This window comes from Anolis carolinensis, chromosome 5, assembly GCF_035594765.1.
Source record: "Anolis carolinensis isolate JA03-04 chromosome 5, rAnoCar3.1.pri, whole genome shotgun sequence".
In the NCBI taxonomy this organism is placed as follows: domain Eukaryota; kingdom Metazoa; phylum Chordata; class Lepidosauria; order Squamata; family Dactyloidae; genus Anolis; species Anolis carolinensis.
In genome coordinates, this window is record NC_085845.1 from 6476880 (window position 1) to 6495092 (window position 18213).

At 43.2% G+C, this 18213-nt stretch overlaps 1 protein-coding gene across 1 annotated transcript in view; it reads right to left on the reverse strand.

Moving 5' to 3' along the window:
- Positions 1 to 1456: 1456 nt before the first annotated feature.
- Positions 1457 to 18213, reverse strand: part of atrn (attractin) — a 210513-nt gene continuing 193756 nt past the window's right edge. The window contains exons 28-29 of the mRNA XM_062981636.1: positions 11690 to 11804; positions 1457 to 10231 (exon numbers count right to left, since the gene is read on the reverse strand). Coding sequence (XP_062837706.1) covers positions 10107 to 10231; positions 11690 to 11804 — 240 coding nt within the window. The 3' untranslated portion in view covers positions 1457 to 10106. The remainder of the gene's footprint in view (positions 10232 to 11689; positions 11805 to 18213) is intronic.

Genomic DNA, 18213 nt, shown 5'->3' on the forward strand with positions numbered 1-18213 from the left:
CTAGCTAGCCAGCTATCGTTATGCACATTATCTATCTATAATCAATCAATCAATCTGACTATCATCTTCTAATCTTTCATTTCTAATCTGTAATAATTGGTAATTAGTCCAATTATGACAGATAACCAGTTTTCTTGAGGTTTGCCAAAGTCTTCCTCTAAGTCGGAGTATAACTTGCCAAAGGTCACCCACTGGGCTTCCATAGTTGAGTGGGAATTCAAACTTTTAGAATTCTATCTATCCTATCAATCATTTACAAATCAATCATCTATCATGTCTATCAAACAATGATAATCTACTATCTGTCATGTCTCCCTCTCAAGCTATATCTGTCTGTCTATCATCTTCTCTTTCATTTCCAGTCTGCAATAACCAGTTAGTTATCCCAATGATGATATCATCTTCTCAGCTTCTTTCATTTCCAATCTATAATAACCAATAACCTGTTTGTTAGTCCAATGATGACAGGTAATCAAAAATTAAGTTAACATTACCAAGATTTCTTCAGAGGTTTGCCATAGTCTTCCTCTAAACGAGAGTGTAACTTGCCAAAGGTCACCCTCTGGGTTTCCATAGTTGAGTGGGAATTCAAACTTTTAGAATTCTGTCATCTATCTATCCTATCAATCAATCAATCACCAATCAATCATCTATCATGTGTATCAATGATCATCTATCTGTCATGTGTCCCTTTCAAGCTATATCTGTCTGTCTGTCTGTCTGTCTGTCTGTCTGTCTGTCTGTCTGCCTGCCTGCCTGCCTGCCTGCCTGCCTGCCTGCCTGCCTGCCTGCCTGCCTGCCTGCCTGCCTGCCTGCCTGCCTGCCTGCCTGCCTGCCTGCCTATCTATCTATCTATCTATCTATCTATCTATCTATCTATCTATCTATCTATCTATCTATCTATCTTCTTCCATAGCTGAGCTGGAATTCGAACTCTGATCTTCTAGAATTTGATTCCAACACTTGAAACCATCACACTCTTAAAATCTTTGCTTCCATTTGACTCAGGATGCATCTAAACCGTAGAATGAATACAGTTTGACACTACCTGAACTGCCATGACTCAATGCTATGGGATCCTGGGAATTGTAATCTTACAAGATCTTGAGTCAACTCTGTCAAAGAGTGCTGGTTTCTCACCAAACAAGTCCCACAATTGCATAGAGTGGAGCCATAGTAGTTAAAGTGGTGTCAGACTGCATTCATACTACAGTGTAGATGCATCTTCTGATGTATGGTGACCCTATTGAAGGATTTGTTGGGCAAGATTATAACCCTGGTCTACGAGTCACAATTCAAGACTCGAACTAGTATACACCTACATGGCTCCAGTATAATCCAGATATGGGTTTATAACACAAATGGGATCTACATTCCTAGTCGGACAAAAGGATGGATGGAAAGACTTTGATTGTTTTCAAGGGAAGTGAAAGAGGAATACAAACAGAACCAGCCGTTTCTAAACCAGACCTTCCACTTTTTTTATTCCAGAAGGAGGGGGAAAAGCTTCTTCATTACTGACTTTTATTTATATACACAGAGTTCACATTGGTGTTTTTCAAATGCATGTCTTCATCACCTTGTTCCAGCTTTTAAATTAGCGGGTTTTTTTTTTATTTTGTTTCATTTTTTACAATACAAAAAAATACCAAAAAATCAGCAGCCCTAAAATGTGTATTTTCATAGCCCTCCCCACCCCAGCCCAGCAATGAAATACTTTACAATACTTACTCGTTATTTACATATGAATGCAATAAAAGCGAAATTATACATATGAACAAAACTAAGCTCAGGTCCAAAATACAGAATACTTTTTTTAAAAAAAAGAAGAAAAGAACAGCAAGGGGAAGAACCCTCCCCCAAAAGGGGATTTCAAAAGAGAAAATTAATGCAAGAGCTCGGGAGAAAAGAATGCTTTGTGCACAAATTTCAGAGCAATGGAAATGAACCAGTCCCTCCTTCCCTCCCTTTCCAACGGACCCACATTATTTAACGCACCAGGACACATTGCACTTAATTTCCCCCAACCTGGTTTGAGTATCGGAGCCGGTTTCGGGTGGGAAGGGACAGGATTCAAGTGTCAAAGCATTTTCCATATCTGGAAGACGCCCAAAAAGCCGGGGAGGAGAGATGGCCCTAACACAGGAAATGCCTTTTCAGGGAAGGTTTACAGGTCACAAAAAAGGAAGGAAGGAAGGAAGGAAGGAAGGGAGGGAGGGAGGGAGGGAGGGAGGGAGGGAGGAAGGAAGGAAAGAAAAGGCAGGAAGGAAAGAAAGAAGGATGGAGGGGAGGGAGGAAAAGGGAGAGAGGGATAGGAAGGAAGGAAGGAAGGAAGGAAGGAAGGAAGGAAGGAAGGAAGGAAGGAAGGAAGGAAGGAAGGAAGGAAGGAAGGAAGGACAGAGAAAGATGGGAGGGACAAGAAGGAAGGAAGGAAAGAGAAAGAAGGGAGGGAGGTATGAGAAGGAAATAAGGAAAGAGAAAGAAAGAAGGGGAAGGGAGGGAAGGGGAAGGGAGGAAGGAGGGGAGAGGGAAGGAAAAGGGAGGGAGGGAGGGAGGGATGGGAAGGAAGGAAGGAAGGAAGGAAGGAAGGAAGGAAGGAAGGAAGGAAGGAAGGAAGGAAGGAAGGAGAAAGAAAAAGAAAGCAAGAAAGCAAGAAAGCAAGAAAGGAAGGAAGGAAGGAAGGAAGGGAAGGAAAGAATGAAGAAAAAGAAAGGGATGTGAAGGAAGGAAGGAGGGAAGGAAGGAAGGAGAAAGAAAAAGAAAGAAAGAAGGAAGGAAGGGAAGGAAAGAATGAAGAAAAAGAAAGGGATGTGAAGGAAGGAAGGAAGGAAGGAAGGAAGGAAGGAAGGAAGGAGAAAGAAAGAAAGAAAAAAGGAAGGAAGGAAGGAAGGAAGGGGAAGGACAAATTGAAGAAAAAGGAAGGGACGTGAAGGAAGAAAGGAAGGAGGAAAGAAGGAAGGAAAAGAAAGGGATGAGAAGAAAGTAAGGAAAGAGAAAAAGAAGGGGAAGGAAGGAGGGAGGGAGGGAGGGAGGGAGGGAGGGAGGGAGGGAGGGAGGGAGGAAGGAAGGAAGGAAGGAGAGGAAGGAAGCAAAGAAAAGAAAGGGATGAGAAGAAAGTAAGGAAAAAGAAAAGGGAAGTAAGGAAAAGGAAGGGAGCAAGGAAAGAAGGCTAGAGGGGAGGGAAGGAGGAAAAGGGAAAGAGGGATGAGAAGGAAGGAAGGAAGGAAGGAAGGAAAAGAAAGGAAGAGGAAAGGAAAAAGGAAAGGAGGATGGCAAGAAAAGAGTGGGAGGGAAGACAGGAAGGAAAACCAGCGGCAGAAGACAAAGGAACCAGGACAAAAAAAATACTTCCTATTTTTTTCCGGTCACAAGAAAGGCAACCAGTTCTGTCCAAATCCACAGAACAAGCTTTTCCAACTCAACACCTCTTAGATGTGCTAGCCCATCACCTTCCAACCATCACATGGGTTGGCCAACACATCTGGAGCTTGCCAAACAGGGAGAAGAGACGACAGAATAGAGACAAGCACCAAAGCATGTACGCCGCCCATCTCCAGGTTGTTCCATCACTATCATAATCATAAAGAAAGAGAATTGGTTTGTACATAAAATGGACACATTCCAGGAAAAGCCCAGGCTACCAAAACTGTAGAATGAGAATTAGTGTTATGCTCATTAGCTAAAATTCCAGTTATTTCAGTAGGAATGAGAAGCATGGAGAGAGCAGGCTCAGGAAGCTAAAGAAGATGTAACCATGTCCACCACCATGGTGTTGGTGGCTTTCAGTGGACCTTGTGCATTCAGAGGTCATCTGATTTGGCGTATGTCAATGGGGATGGAGAGAATGGGACAGCTGTTGCCTTTGTATCTGGTTTTGGCAGCTCCCAAAGGACCAATCTCTGGACCAGGCAGACCCAGCAGGCAACCTTTTTTGCCCAGTGATGAGCTATGAAGCTTCCCATGAAAAGAAGGAACAAAGTGAGCATCCCTTATCCAGAAATCCAAAATGCTCCAGAATTGTCCACCTGGGTGACTCAGATAAGGACACCTTTGCTTTCTGATGTACACATACTTTGCTTCATGCACATAATTATTGTGTGCAGAACATTCAGACTATATGAAACAGAAATTAATTCCTTGTTTAGACTTAGGTCTAATCTCGAAGATATCTCATTATGTATAGGCAAATATTCCAAAATCTGGAAAACCTCAAAATGCTTCTGGTCACAAGGATTTCTGATAAGGGATACTCAACTTGTAATGCAACAAACATTCAATGTTAGGTTGTTGTTTAAGGCCTCAAGTACAGAATTACGGTTTTCTTTGGGCACCTTATGCATAGCAATCCCATCCTACCCCTCACTTCTTGGACTCTCCTTCGTATTGAAACACAAAAGCTATTCCTGTCTTTGGGAAACAGAATCCGAGAGATTCAAATCCAGTTTCCTTGGCGAATGGTTCTCTCTATCTCACCCAGGGATCTGGGCATCCACATAACCAGGAGCATTGCTACTGCACACGTGAACACGCAGTTGCCATCCCTACCAAGGGACCAAGGAGCTGCAGATGCGACTCAGGCTCACAGCGGGGTTTGGATTACATCCGTTAAGTGGAAAGAAATCAATTTCACCCAAAGGCGCTGTTTATGTTTACCTGCAATAATGAGACAAGAGCCGAGAAAGCTGTTTTATGTGAGGATTGGAGACGGGGAAAGCACTTGGGCGTCTTTCTGGCTTTCAGGAGCAATCCTAGTAACACACACATACACACACGCTAAAAACATGCACATGGGAAGCTGCCTTTTCCTATAGCTTTCTCTATCTAAGAGGGCTGACCTCTCACCAAACTACAACTCTCAGGATTCCATAGCATTGAGCCATGGGAGTTCAAGTGGTCTCAAACCGCATTCATTCTACTATGTAGATGCACCCTTGGCCCATCTGGGACAGTATCCTTAACTCTGGCAGGCTGCAGTGCCTCTCTCCAAGGCTTCAGCGAAGTATTTTATTATTATTTTTCTCCTTAAAATGATTTCTGCTTAGCTTCAAAAAACAGATGCGACTGGGTGCATCCAGGGTGATACACTGTATAACATTTTAAAGAGCTTTTGAATGTGTCACACACAATTGCAGTGATTCTTAACAATGACCCTGTAAATTAGGACACAATTATTTCCAAATTATAGATGGGGATTGGTACTAAGAGGGTTTTAAAAATAATAATAATCAGGAAACAAAGAGGTCTTGCTTAAAAGCACATTTCCTAGCAAATGCAAAGTTTGATTCCTGATCTGCTGGCCCAAGCTCTCCATCTTTGCCTCGGCTTCTTTCCTGAGCATGCCTTTTGTCAAAGCCTGCTTCTGACAGTAATTTTAAAAGTATACTGGAAACCAAGTGAATATATTCTCACACATCAACCATCTCTGCGGGGGGATTTTTTAAAAATATAGTGTGCATGGTAACTGGAAAGAAGCAGGTACCTGTCAAGAGGTGTTTTCACAGCTTGTCATTCTTTTGAGCATTTGCAATTCGCCACCGTTAGCTACATTATTCATAGAGAAGATTCGAGAAAAGGGAAAGAAACCGAGACACCCGGCATGGAACACAGGTTCTCTGGCTGGAACAAGGCAACACGTCTAGGGTCTGAAGGGCAAGCTGGAGGTACCAGCAATCCCCCATTTAACCATTATGAGCCAGCGCTGGTCACTAATGGCTGGGCTAAACTCACCAAAAGAAAAGTGGAACTGACGGGAGAAATGTTTGGGAACTAGAGCAATTGGGAAAGAAACCATCAATTCCATCTCCAAACTAATGTTCTTCGTTTATAGTAATGCTAAGGTTCCCAAATCCTTCCTTTGCAAACAAAGCACACATCTTTTCTGGGAGGAACAGTTGCTGAAAAATAGTGTTGGTTTGCTCCAATAAAACCCAAGCATTTCTAGAGGGATGTGTTTGTTTCAATGGGTTCTTTTGCCATGGGCAAATGTCCCTGACTTTGGGGTGGAGAACAGCCTTATAAAGCCAGACACACAGGTACGGGTGGCCTCTCCTTCTCCGCACCACAGCCTACCAGCTGTTTAGTGAGGCTGACAGCTTAAAAGCTCTGCGCCATCCACGCCCGGCATTTGTGCAAGTTGTTAAAGACAATGCTCTTGCATTGCCTTAAAACGCACCTAAAAATACATTATATTCCCTCTCAACCCCTCCCTAGACTTTATAGACACAATAAACCTCCTGACATTCTGCACGCTGTTAAGATGTACGCACAAAGGTAGTGTTATCTTTTTCTTCTGCTTTTATCGACATATAATTCTAGTAAAAGATAAGGGACGAGGGTTGGGTTGCGGGGCTTTTGAAATAGCTTTTTACTTTTCTTAAAAACGTATCGAAATACTACCCTTTGGTTAGGTCAGTGTGCTGGCTCAGCAACAGCAATGTGTCGCCTTGGTTTACTGACCACCTCCAGGATGACAAACCGACCTTTGAAGAGGAAGATAGTAAAACTGTTTTATTGGGAATACCAATGAAAGCCTCCTCTTTTACAGACCAAGAGGGAAGTTCTAGACTCGGCAGAACAAACACTCAAGGCCTCCTGAACTGAGGTTCTCCAAGAAACAACCCCCTTTCATGGTTTGGCTCATTACAGATACAAGGGCTGGATTAAGTTTATCTTTTGGGTTCTGCCTGTGTTAGGAATGAAGAAGAGAAAAGGAAGAACCATCCCATACCCCTATCTGGTTCTCCAAATTCTGTTGCCCTCAAATGAAAGTAGCATTGGTGAGGATGGAACAACCTGGAAGAAGACGCATTGGATGGCACTCCATTCTCCTTCCCCAGATCTGAGCTCTTGGATCAGCTATCAGAAAAGGGTCCCGTTGGCTAGTTGGAGGCCTGGCCTCATTCCAGACTTTGGCAGGACATCTTTGCCAGATCCAATGCTTCCAGCACAAAGAAGAAATGGGGTTTCAAGCACCAAAGTCAGCCTTGCAGACAAGGGAAAAGTTGGCCAACTCTTTCCAAAGTTATACAGGTTGCTCAATGCCTCCCTAAAGATAAAAATAGGTCTCAGGACTAATACCCTGCTCACCATATCTCTCCTCCAGCTTTCTGAGAGTTATTTGAGTTTTGTGCAGCTTCAAGGAAACAAATTCAGGGACCGGGGGAGGGGAAAACCCAAAGACATGCCACTTTTAATTGTACATTTGTTCCAGTTCAATGGCATTCAACAGGTAGAGGATTCACCCAATATTCAAGTCAGGCCACCCAAAATGAGGAAACTTTATGATGAGATGAAAACTGATGTAGCAATTCCAGCGGCACAACATGCTCCACTCCTCACCCCAACTCTTTGGGAAACTCTTTGGCTTTCCCCATTCCTCCTTTCCCGCTAGAAAGACAACCGTTGCACATTCTGTGCATAACACATAATACATTAATGCATTCAAAAACGGTAAGTGAAGGGGGAAGGGTTGCTTCAAGAAGTATACATGATATCGGATATTGTCAAGAAACCAACTTCATTACATGTTCTGGGCAAACTGTCCCTCCCTATCCAACCAGAACAGGGTACCCCACCGTCCAAGCCTTTCAGACAAGTTTAAAAACATGGTTCTTCAGACAGGTCTTTGATCCTGTGTAATCTGGCCAGCTTGATGACCCACCAATTGCACCACTCCACACTTTATAATTGTAGATAGCTAGCTTATTCGCAAATTCCATTAAGTTTTAGGAAATTTTATAATTATTACAATTTTTACTGGGATTTTACGTTTATTGTTGTTTTAATACTTATGTCATGTATTCATACTTGTGTATTGTTGTTCATACACGGCACTTGCAGTACTTCTGTGAGCTGCTCCGAGTCTCCTCAGGGAGATGGTGGTGAGGTACAAATAAAGACTGTATTATTATTATTATGTGCCACATGCATGGCATTTGGAGGTGGGGTGGAACATAATGTCAATGCCATTTGCAGTGGTGGCCTCAACAGCAAGGAACAGTTTTATTCTCTGAGATTACAGCTGCCCTGATCTGCCCAAAGCCTGGTTATCTAGGATTGCCAACAGCAACAGACCCCAGTTGAAGGGGTGCAAGCAATACTACCATGAGCAGGGCAGGCCTTTGCAGGAAACCGTAGTGCTTGGTATCAATCAGAGCAGACATGTGCAAAAGCAGTATAATTCTGGCTAGAGCTAACCAACAAACAAGTCCTTGGGTGGTTGTGTGTTTTCTGGGCTGTATGGCCATTTTCCAGAAGTATTCTCTCCTGACGTTTCGCCCACATCTATGGCAGGCATCCTCAGAGGTTGTGAGTTATACATCTCACAACCTCCAAGGATGCCTGCCATAGATGTGGGCGAAACATCAGGAGAGAATACTTCTGGAACATGGCCATACAGTCCGGAAAACACATAACAACCTTGTGATTCTGACCATGAAAGCCTTTGACAACACATTAAACAAGTCCTTGGTGATAGTATGACACATGCAAACAATAGGTAATAGTTCATTTATAATGGGAATTGCTGTCCCCTTTTGGAAACCTCCCTGCTCTCTTCTAAGCACAGATGTTGACACTTTGCAAAGGGAACTTAAGAGGCGCTGAGAGCAAGTAAAACCTGAGTTATAGCAACTTCAAACACATGTTGATTCTGCAAGCCCAGCGCAGTCTGCAGCGTAAGCGTCATCTCTTGCTGCTCTCAAGGCTGCTGTTTTTATTGCTGCCAGCTAATAAAAACTAGCTATTTTTGCTGATCTGCAAAGTTCCTGGGGATTCCCAGGGGCAAAGAAATGGTCGTGTTTCTAGGTTCCCAGTGCCACACAAGGCTGGATCCCCAAAGGCCCCAGTGGGAAGGATGCTTTGTAACTTTGGGGCCGTGAGTGTCCTCCTATCACATTTGCACCAACCAGTCTTTCTTGCAGGAGAATGACACCCTGACATTGCAATGAACTGATTTACATAGGTCTGATGAATGAGGCTACTGAACAGGTATTTTACTAACAAACAAGCCAGGCAACATAAAGCTCAGCCACTTCCAGCAGCGCATTGCCTATTATTCTGCTGAAATCTTCCGCCTCCCAGTGATCGGGGTGAAGGGGTACAAGAATAGCAATGGGGAGAGCAGGATCCCAAAACAGGGAGTGTCAATGCAAAAGCAGCCCTGAATGGATGCAGACACACAGTGTCAACTGAGTATAAGTCAGCCCTCCCTGACTTCGGCACTGCTCCATCGTCCTAAAACACGTTCCTTCCTGGCTGTAAGATGTTGAACAACAATGGACCAGAGTAAAAAAGGAATGAAAGAAGGGCTGAGCTGTGCCAGCTCTCTCGCTTTCCAGATATACTGAACACCTTGGGATACCTGAGCCCACATACCCGCCACAACAAAAGCACATTAACCCACTTAGAAATGATTTTTCGGCAACGCCACACATATCGTATCCCAACCTACTCAGTCTCATCTTGGAAGGTAATGTAGTCAGATGCAATGATGGTAAAGTTGCAACCGTAACCCAGGCCCAACGTATGTATGGTTTGTGGTTGGAAGCGCGCTCTAAACAAGGTAAAAATAAATACAGTGTTTATAACGGCAGGTTCCTGGAGTAAATTGAGTTAGCTTCTCCTTCAATCGTAGGGTTTCAACCGCCGAGGGCAGAGCATTATCTTTATGTGCTGCATCTTTTCTTGTACAATTTGGAGAGGGAGGGGAGAGACCTCAAGTACCACAAAGCATTTTCCGCTAAGAGCCGAGGACTTTTCGTCTTTGCAGGGTAATGCCATCTTTCAGGGGTGGAGAGGGATGCTGATGGGCTTACAAAAGAATGCTCTTTAACAAGATCAGGGAAAATAACTGTAAAAAAAACCTGGAGCCGTACGAGACAATGGGGCCGACAAGTCTGTGACGAAGTGGATGTCTAAAAAGCCAACTAAAATGGTTCCAATGCCAACAAGAAGGCCAAGGTGGTCCCGGGTGCTTCGAGGTCTCCTTTGCGCCATGAATTTTGCAAGGGTTTTGTTTCTGTTGTTTTGTCCTCCTCCTCTTCCTCCTCCTCCCAGGTAACCCCTTGTGTTTAAAACCCTAAAGAGGCAGTTCTGATGTCCATGCATCAAATACAGGTTCCAGGCTGGGCTGGAGGTTGCTGTTTGCGATTTCGTACCACTCCCGATTTCTCTTTGTAGGCAATAGGCATTTGTTGTGAAATGTCCACCAAAGCACTGGCTACGGCAAGACCTGGAGGAACAGAAAGAGAGTGTTCATAGATGGAAGGAAGAGCAAGAAATCCCACCAGACCTAACAATTTTCCCCAATCCCCAACTTCCAGTCAAATGGCGAGAAAGAGTTCTGCTGGGTCCCACTTCACATACCTTTGTCTTTCTGTATGTACCTATTTTGGATTCAGTTGGTGTCTCTAAGCAACTGAAACTGGACCAAACATCCCCAGTGATTAAGGAGGGACACGTATACATGGCAGACCAACAGCCATGTTTTCTTCCATAGGAAGAACTCAAGCTCTGAATTTTTCACATGGGATGACCTTGGGAATGCAATCTTGACAAGGGCCATCCTTTTGCTTTGCTCCAAAGACCAAACTCATTGCTGAGGAAGGACCGAAGTGTCTCCTTTAACCTGCCCTGGATTCTGTTCCTTGGTCAAAAGGGTGCTTCTAGAATTAATGCAGTTTGACACCACTTTAACTGCCACTGCTCAATACTATGGAGTTGCACAGATGTTGTAGTTTCATAATGTAGTTACCTTCTCCTGTTAAATAGGGCTGGTGCCTCACCAAACAACAACTCTCAGGATTCCACAGTATTGAATCATAGCAATCAAACTGTATTAATTCTGGAGTGTAGATGCACCCTAAAATGAGACTGAGCATATGGCTTTTACAGGTCTTGGGGAAGTATTCTTTGCATAGGTTGATCTTGAAGACAGATGGTCCTGCTTTGTCCAAAGAATGTATATGCTGGCATTTCAGAGATGGGCGAAGGTCTCCTACAATTATTTTGGAGGACTGTGTGCCTCTAAACTGCCACCATGCTACCAAAATTGTACATTTTGCTTTCCTCCTAAATCCTGTCCCTTCTGCTCCAAATCTGCTGAAAATGGTGACAGGTAGTGATGTGATGTCAGTTCTGTTTTTAAAGTAATGGGAAACCTTGAGGGGGAGAATTCTGAATTGGTGAGAATTTGTGCAGGGTGGTACTTATTCCTTACTAAATTTTCACACTTGCAAAAAAACCCCAACATTTTCTTAGAAGAAAATAATATAAGTGGACAAAAATTGTATTTCCTATGCAGAACATGCTGTGTTTTCCCCCTATTTTGTGTACAGAAAAACTCAAAGAAGAATTTTTCACAGAACAAGTCTTCAACTAGAGATTTTGCTGTATACAAAACAAGACTTTTCTGTGAAGGAATATTATTTTCAGTCCAGATAGTTCTGGTTCCTACACAGAAAATGCTGTTTGCTGCCCTGCTTCCCATGTGTAATTGGGGCAAAATAAGTTCTGAATTGCCAGCGGTGCAGTATGCAAAGACTTTGATATAGGTGGCTAAAATTACTTGTTGTTTCCACCAGGAATGAAATTGGCCTAGAAATACATCCCGGATAAAGGGAACTGCTGAAACCGGAGGCCAACAGCGAATGTGAGGCGGAGGACTGTGAAAGGCAAAGTGGCTGCTTACCTGATTGCCCAGGTGGAGGAATCCCTCCCAGGCCTCTTGGCAACCTCACAAATACTGACAGAACGGCTGCTTTGTTGCCAAAACATGGCTCCAATGCAATGGGCTTGGGCACCGTCTGTAGCAGAGAAAGAGAGAGAAAAAAGGATGAAGCGAAAAGAGTTAAACACACAGTACCGTTTCAACTCAATAGAATTCCGAGGCTCTGTGTTTTAAAGGGCATCTGGGTTTCAGATAATTTCTGCCTTTCAGCTCTGATCCCAACTCTTTGGCCTTCTAATATGTCATTCCGGCTTCTTCACGGACATTTCTGAGACAGGTCTAATTCGTGTTGAGAGGGACCGCCCCACGGTCGAAGAGGTAAGAATATAAAGCACTAGGCCTCCTCAACTATATTTCATTTTGATAGATCAGCAGCTCATTTTAATGGGGCATGTAATTAAATCGGAAAGGTAGTACAGCCCTGTACCTCAACATCCATTAAAAGTAGCAGCGTGCTTCTTGCGGAAAGTGGCCGAGAACAACCCTTGTGACCTCTTTGCAAGCAAACCCAAGTATCCTTCGTGTCTGGCAGTTTTCTGCTTATTATTCAGTTTTAGCTTTAAGCCAGTTCCTTTTATGTTCTCCTAAACGAAACAAGGATTGCTTACCTCATTAGTCAGGACACTGCAATATAGTACTACAGGTCAAACAAATGAGTCAACTAGGTAGAAGTGAGTTAGAGGAAAGAGAGGAAGGAAAGTCATTGTTATGTGCCTTCGAGTCATTTCTCACCGATCATGGGTTTTTCTTGGCAAGGTTTATTCAGAGGGGGTTTGCTTTCCTCCAAAGCTGAGAGACGGAGACTTGTCCAAGGTCGCTTCATGACTTTTCATGGCTGAGCAGGGATTCGAACCTGGTCTCCAAGAGTCAAAGTCCAACGCTCAAACCACTATCCCACACTGACACCCAAAGCAAAGTTGCCATGAAGTTAACTAATGTCTAATAAACCAAACAGTAACAAGGAGCAAAACCAAAATTACTACTCTAGTGTTAAACAGTTAACAAAGACACTGATGGATTGGTCTTCGGTGAAGTTATTTTACTGCCTACAATAAGAAGGCTGGTATTTACAACCGCCAGGGTACTGGAGGCTCCCTTCCCATAGAGTTGCTAAAGTTCAAAACAATTATTTTCTTACAAATAAAACCAGTGGAGAACAAACTTGTACCATATATTCTGCTGGAACTCAATTACGAGAACTAATGGACTCACAGTGCCGGGCAAATGCAAGTAATACATTGCCCATAGTGGCTTCCAGCTTGCCAACAAAATGAAACCATTGGTGTGTGTGTGTTCTTTTAAAAGTAGACTGAATACAGGGTATATTCTTTCTTTCTTTTTTTAAGGAAAAGGAGTGTTTGCAGGTTAATGAGCCCATCATCAAGTGGCATTGAGCTTTCCCAGTTGGCAATTTAACAAAGCAATCATCAACTGGCGTTGAGTTTCCTCAACATACAAATTGCATTTCCAGCTGCTTACAAAAATAACGTACAGGAATGTTACCAAAGGGCCAAAGGACAAACAAAAAAGGAGAGGGGGTGGAGAGAATGCAAGGCAGTCAAGTGCACCTTCTAGTAAATTTTGATTTAATATCATATTTTTCTTATATAATTTTAGTGGCATTTCACCCATCAATTAAAATAAATTACAAGTCAAAGAAAATCTCTGGATGTATGCGAGTGAAACTGGTAAGTGTTACTAATGGCCAGCTTGGCTGCATACGTTCTTTGGTATTTAAGTTGTAAGTGTTACTCCTCCATTCCTGTCCTCAAGGTAAGGAGAGATCAAAGAGGCATCTAAATTCAGTCTAGTTGTTATGTTCCAGTCTCCATGTTGCAGATATCCCAGCTTCTTTAGAGGAAATCACACATGCCACTTGGCACTCTTGAAGTATCACATCCACCATTCCTCACCATTGATTAGACCAAGCAGAGCTTATGGGAGTTGCAGTTCAACATTATACTGAGAGTTACACAATCCCCACTTCTATATGGCAGCCCTTCTAAGTGTTCCAAAATGCAAGCAGAGGGAAGGATACAGACAAGTTAGGGAAAGTTCAGAGAAGTACAAGGATGCTAAGATCATAGAATCATGGAGTTGGTAGAAACAAGAGTAATCCAGTCCAATCCCCAAAGAAAACATATGAGGAAATTGCTCCATGCCTCACAACCTTTGAGGATGCCTGCCATAGATGTGGGTGAAATGTCAGGAGAGAATACTTCTGGAACATGGCCAGACAGCCCGGAATACAAACAACAACCATGTGATCCCGGCCATGAAAGCCTTCAACAACACAACTTATGAGGAAAGGTTGATGGGGTTGGGTATGATCAGCCTGGCAAAGACTATGGGAAAGGGGTGACATGATTGCCCTCCAAATGTCTAAAGGTCTGTCCTAGAGAGGAGGATGTTGGTTTCTTCTTAGCTGTTTTGGAGGGAAGGACCATGTCTAAGGGTTTTAGGTTATAGATGGGGAGATTTCAATTGAACATTAAAATGAACCTTTTGATATTAAGTACACAACTGTTCAACAACGAGCCAATTACTTACAGAAGAAGTGGGGTCTCTCTATGGAAATCTTCAAGGTAGCTACCTGCTGGGGGTTCTTTAGGTGGATTTCCTGCCTGGCAGAAGGTTGGATGCAATGGCCCATGGGGCTCTTACCAATGCTATAATGCTATCTATCTCCCTTCTTCTTCCTTTCTCCCTAAGAATGAAGAGCTCAGCTTCAATAGGAACCGAGAAACTCTTCTGAAGCTCTGCCCTGCCAAGCTTCCCATTACGTCAGATGGTGTGTCTGGCAACTCTCTTCCTTTTTGGCTGCCATTTCACAGTTGAACATATGTGCTGAGATATTTAAGTCTCCCCTCCATGACTTATGTTTACAAAAAAAACTCACCGTGTGATAAAGCCTAAGGATTAATAAACACATTATTCATTAAAATAGAAGGAGAGAGCAAAATCAACAAAGGACAATCTAAATTTAGTTTAACAGCCTAATTAGCACTACTTGGCTCTCATGAATCACTGTTTAGAAAGACCAAACCGGGTCTGGAAACCCCAGAAATCTGACTTTGTTTTAGAAAGACTTAACTGGATCTTGAAAATCCCAGAAAACCTTGTCTGCATTCATCTTACACAACTCCTTTCAATAATTCCATCCTGAAATCATGTTGAATTATGACCAAAAGAGTTGGACCTTTTGCATCTTGCTTTCTACGAGGATCCAACAAGAAGATCTCAAAAGCAACCATCCTGACTTGCTATTATTGCCAGCAAACACTACTCAGTAGCTTTTGAACATGGAGGCATATGACGCTCTCATTAATAGCCGTTTAAAATCACATCCATGAATTGACTTGCAGTATTTAGCCTGAGCTAGGTACCCTATGGAGCCCAACCTGGATGCCTCATGATGCTGAAGGGTCTGCTCCCAATTCCTCATGCAGCCTGCTAGCTTCTTCTGCCATTGTCTCTCTGATCAGCAATGGGTGATATCAGCTTGTGAAAGGCAAGGAAGTTGCTGGAATCAATCTATTTTTTGCAAACTAGGAAGCTGCTGCACTGAACAGAGCCTAAAGCTGTTGCATCAATCCTCAGAAGCCATGTTTAGGCAGTCCCCGAGTTATAAACATCCAACATACAAACAACTCATAGTTAAGGATAGTGGTGAGACAAAGGAAGTGAGAGAAGTCTACCTCTCGGAATGGAAATTCACTCCTGGAAAAGGTGTCTCCACTGAGACTTTCTCACCCATCATTGTTTCCACAACAAGCCAAATTTTTCAAAATCCAATTATCATAGGGACAGAAAGTGAGATGAAATTTTCTGAACAGTGACACAGACAGCAAAACAAACACCACAGTCTCTCTCTCTCTCTCTCTCTCTCTCTCTCACACACACACACACACACACACACATTGAGAAAATGTACCTGTTTGTAACTTAGTGACCATTTATTTTATGTCAAAAGCATTGCATAAATAAAAAGTATACAATTGATAAAATAGAAGGAACACAAACTCAGGGACTACATATATTGAACTGAGCTGTGATTTGCATGGCCAAAACCTGCCGTACTGAGACTCACTCCTCTATTGCTATGTGTTGTATTGTGCTACACTTTGTAAGACTGAAAAGTACTGGGTTGAGGGTTACTCTTATAACACATGCTAAGTGCAGTTCCCAGTGACTGAATGGTGTATCTCCTACTGAACATCCAGCTGGATCTTTCTTTTTATCTTAATTAAAACATAGGTTGCCAAAATCCAAAGGAAAAAACAGGTTTTGAGGAAGGGGAAGAAAATGATTGCCAGCTGCATATATCTTATGTTTGTTTGGGGCAATGGGGAGAGTGATCTCCCATCACAAGTGATCTAATAAAATATTGGAGAAAAGTTATGGAATTGTTTTAGAAACATATTTCTAGTATTGCCTATAAGACTGAACCAGGCTCCTTTGTCGTCCCATCTCACTTCTGGAGACCAAAATGCTCCAACTGATGGCATGGATTGAACTCATCATGGAAGAGACATCAAGAGATCAGCTCACCTGCCACACAAGGTATTTTCCCCCGAGAAAGCAAACACCCACTAACTCCATTCAACTTTCCCCTCTTTAATAATTCATTAAAGAGAAAAGAGTTTACTGCCTCCTGTTGTTCATGCAACCAAGCAGTCTTTTGAAATAAAGTGAAATTTTAGCAGCACTAATCCGTTTTGCATACCTCTGCTGCCTGCCTAATCTCTAACTCCTTGCGACAGGCAACTCGGTCTCCTGCCAGGTGTTCAAAGGGCAATACGTCCCTCTTCTACGGATTGAAAAGGAAGAAGATGCCAGCAGGAGAAGAAAAGGGAAGGAGAGAGGTACCTAAAGGAGGATGTTTACTTTTGTTTCCACAATCCTTGTCACCCTCAGCCAGTAGGATTCAAAAATATTACAGACTGAGGGCATTTGCTCAGGAAAAGACTTATCATTTCCAGCTTCCCCAGTCTGAAGTGGTACAGACTCCAATTCAGGGTCAGCCCAGAAGTGTTTGGATTTAGGCATGGGCTAATATCACCTTGCAGTGGGATCTCAGTATGAGTACTATAGATGCATCCACAGATTCAATCATCCACAGCTTGAAAATTCCCCCCACCCCAATTTTTTAAAAATAATTCCTTGATTTTGCCATTTTATATAAGGGGCACCACTTCACTATGCCACCGTATATAATGGAAACTTAGCATCGATGGATATTGGTATTCACAGTGAGAAGGTGTGTGTTCTTGAACCAGACCCCAGCGGATACCAGGGGCCAAATATAGTGCTGCTTGCACATCAGAAAACTGCTCACCTCACTTCCAAATTCAAAGGGCAAAGGCAGAGAAGTCTCAGGAAGAACCTAGAGATCCAACCATTGAGTCAACAACTACCAGGATCCTTCATACACACAAACAGCATCGCCAATAGTTCTTCTGGAGGGGGAAGTTGTGAGATGTAGTCCAAAAACTAACTCTTCCAAGCTCCCATCTATAGTACCTTGGATAACTAGTTTTCCCTTGACAGGAAACACAGATATAACAGCAGCAAAGGTTCTTGAAAGAGGAAAGATGGAGAAAAGACAGAGGCATCCAGAGAGAAGAAAGATGGGAGTGAGAAGTGTCAAGGACAGAACGCCACAAGATTCAAAGTAACAGAGTTTATTAGATTACAGAACTCAAAAAATGCCCGTAAAACACAAGGGCCAGGCAGTTTTTGCCTTTAGGAGCAAAAAGGGGCAAAAGTAAATGTTCAAAAGATAAACCGGATTAAACCGGAGTTTAATCCGGGTAAAAACAAACTGCTTGCTTCAGCCTGGGTATAAACGAAACGAAAGCCAAGGAACAAAAGATACAAAGAATGCAACTAATTGGTAGCAGATTCCTCTCTGCTGCCAACACTGTGCTTAGAGTAACTTGCGTCGCTCCCCCACACACACAGCAGACAGGATCTCCAACACGAGTAAATCAGCCAAGGATTGTAGCAGTTGAGTAGACCAGTTCCGTTCCGTAGATCAAAGCCAGAAGCAGACGTTTGTAGTTTTTCCAAGTCCAAGAAGGGGAGGAAGACAAGCCGTGGTCAGTTCAGTCCGAGTTCTCAAAGCAGGAGATGGCGTCCGTCAAGAAGACGACGGAAGGTCAAGCTAATAAGAGTAAGCACAGGTTTGCACAAACAAATGCCCACACAATCCCTCCCGCCGTCTGACCCTGGATTCCAATCAACTTACGTCACAGCACAGGAAAGCACACAAGTCTTCAGGGAAGCGTCCCACACACACACGGATCCCAAGCGTTTGCCCAGATTACCTTGCCCAACGCAATTTGCAATTGCTCTCAAGCCCCATTTTATGCCAGTTACAAATCTTCATCACTGTCAGCTGTCCTCCTTAACCCGGGCGTTTCCTCATCACTTTCCTCGTCAGAGCTGGAACACCTCTGACTACGCCCAACAGCATCTCCAGC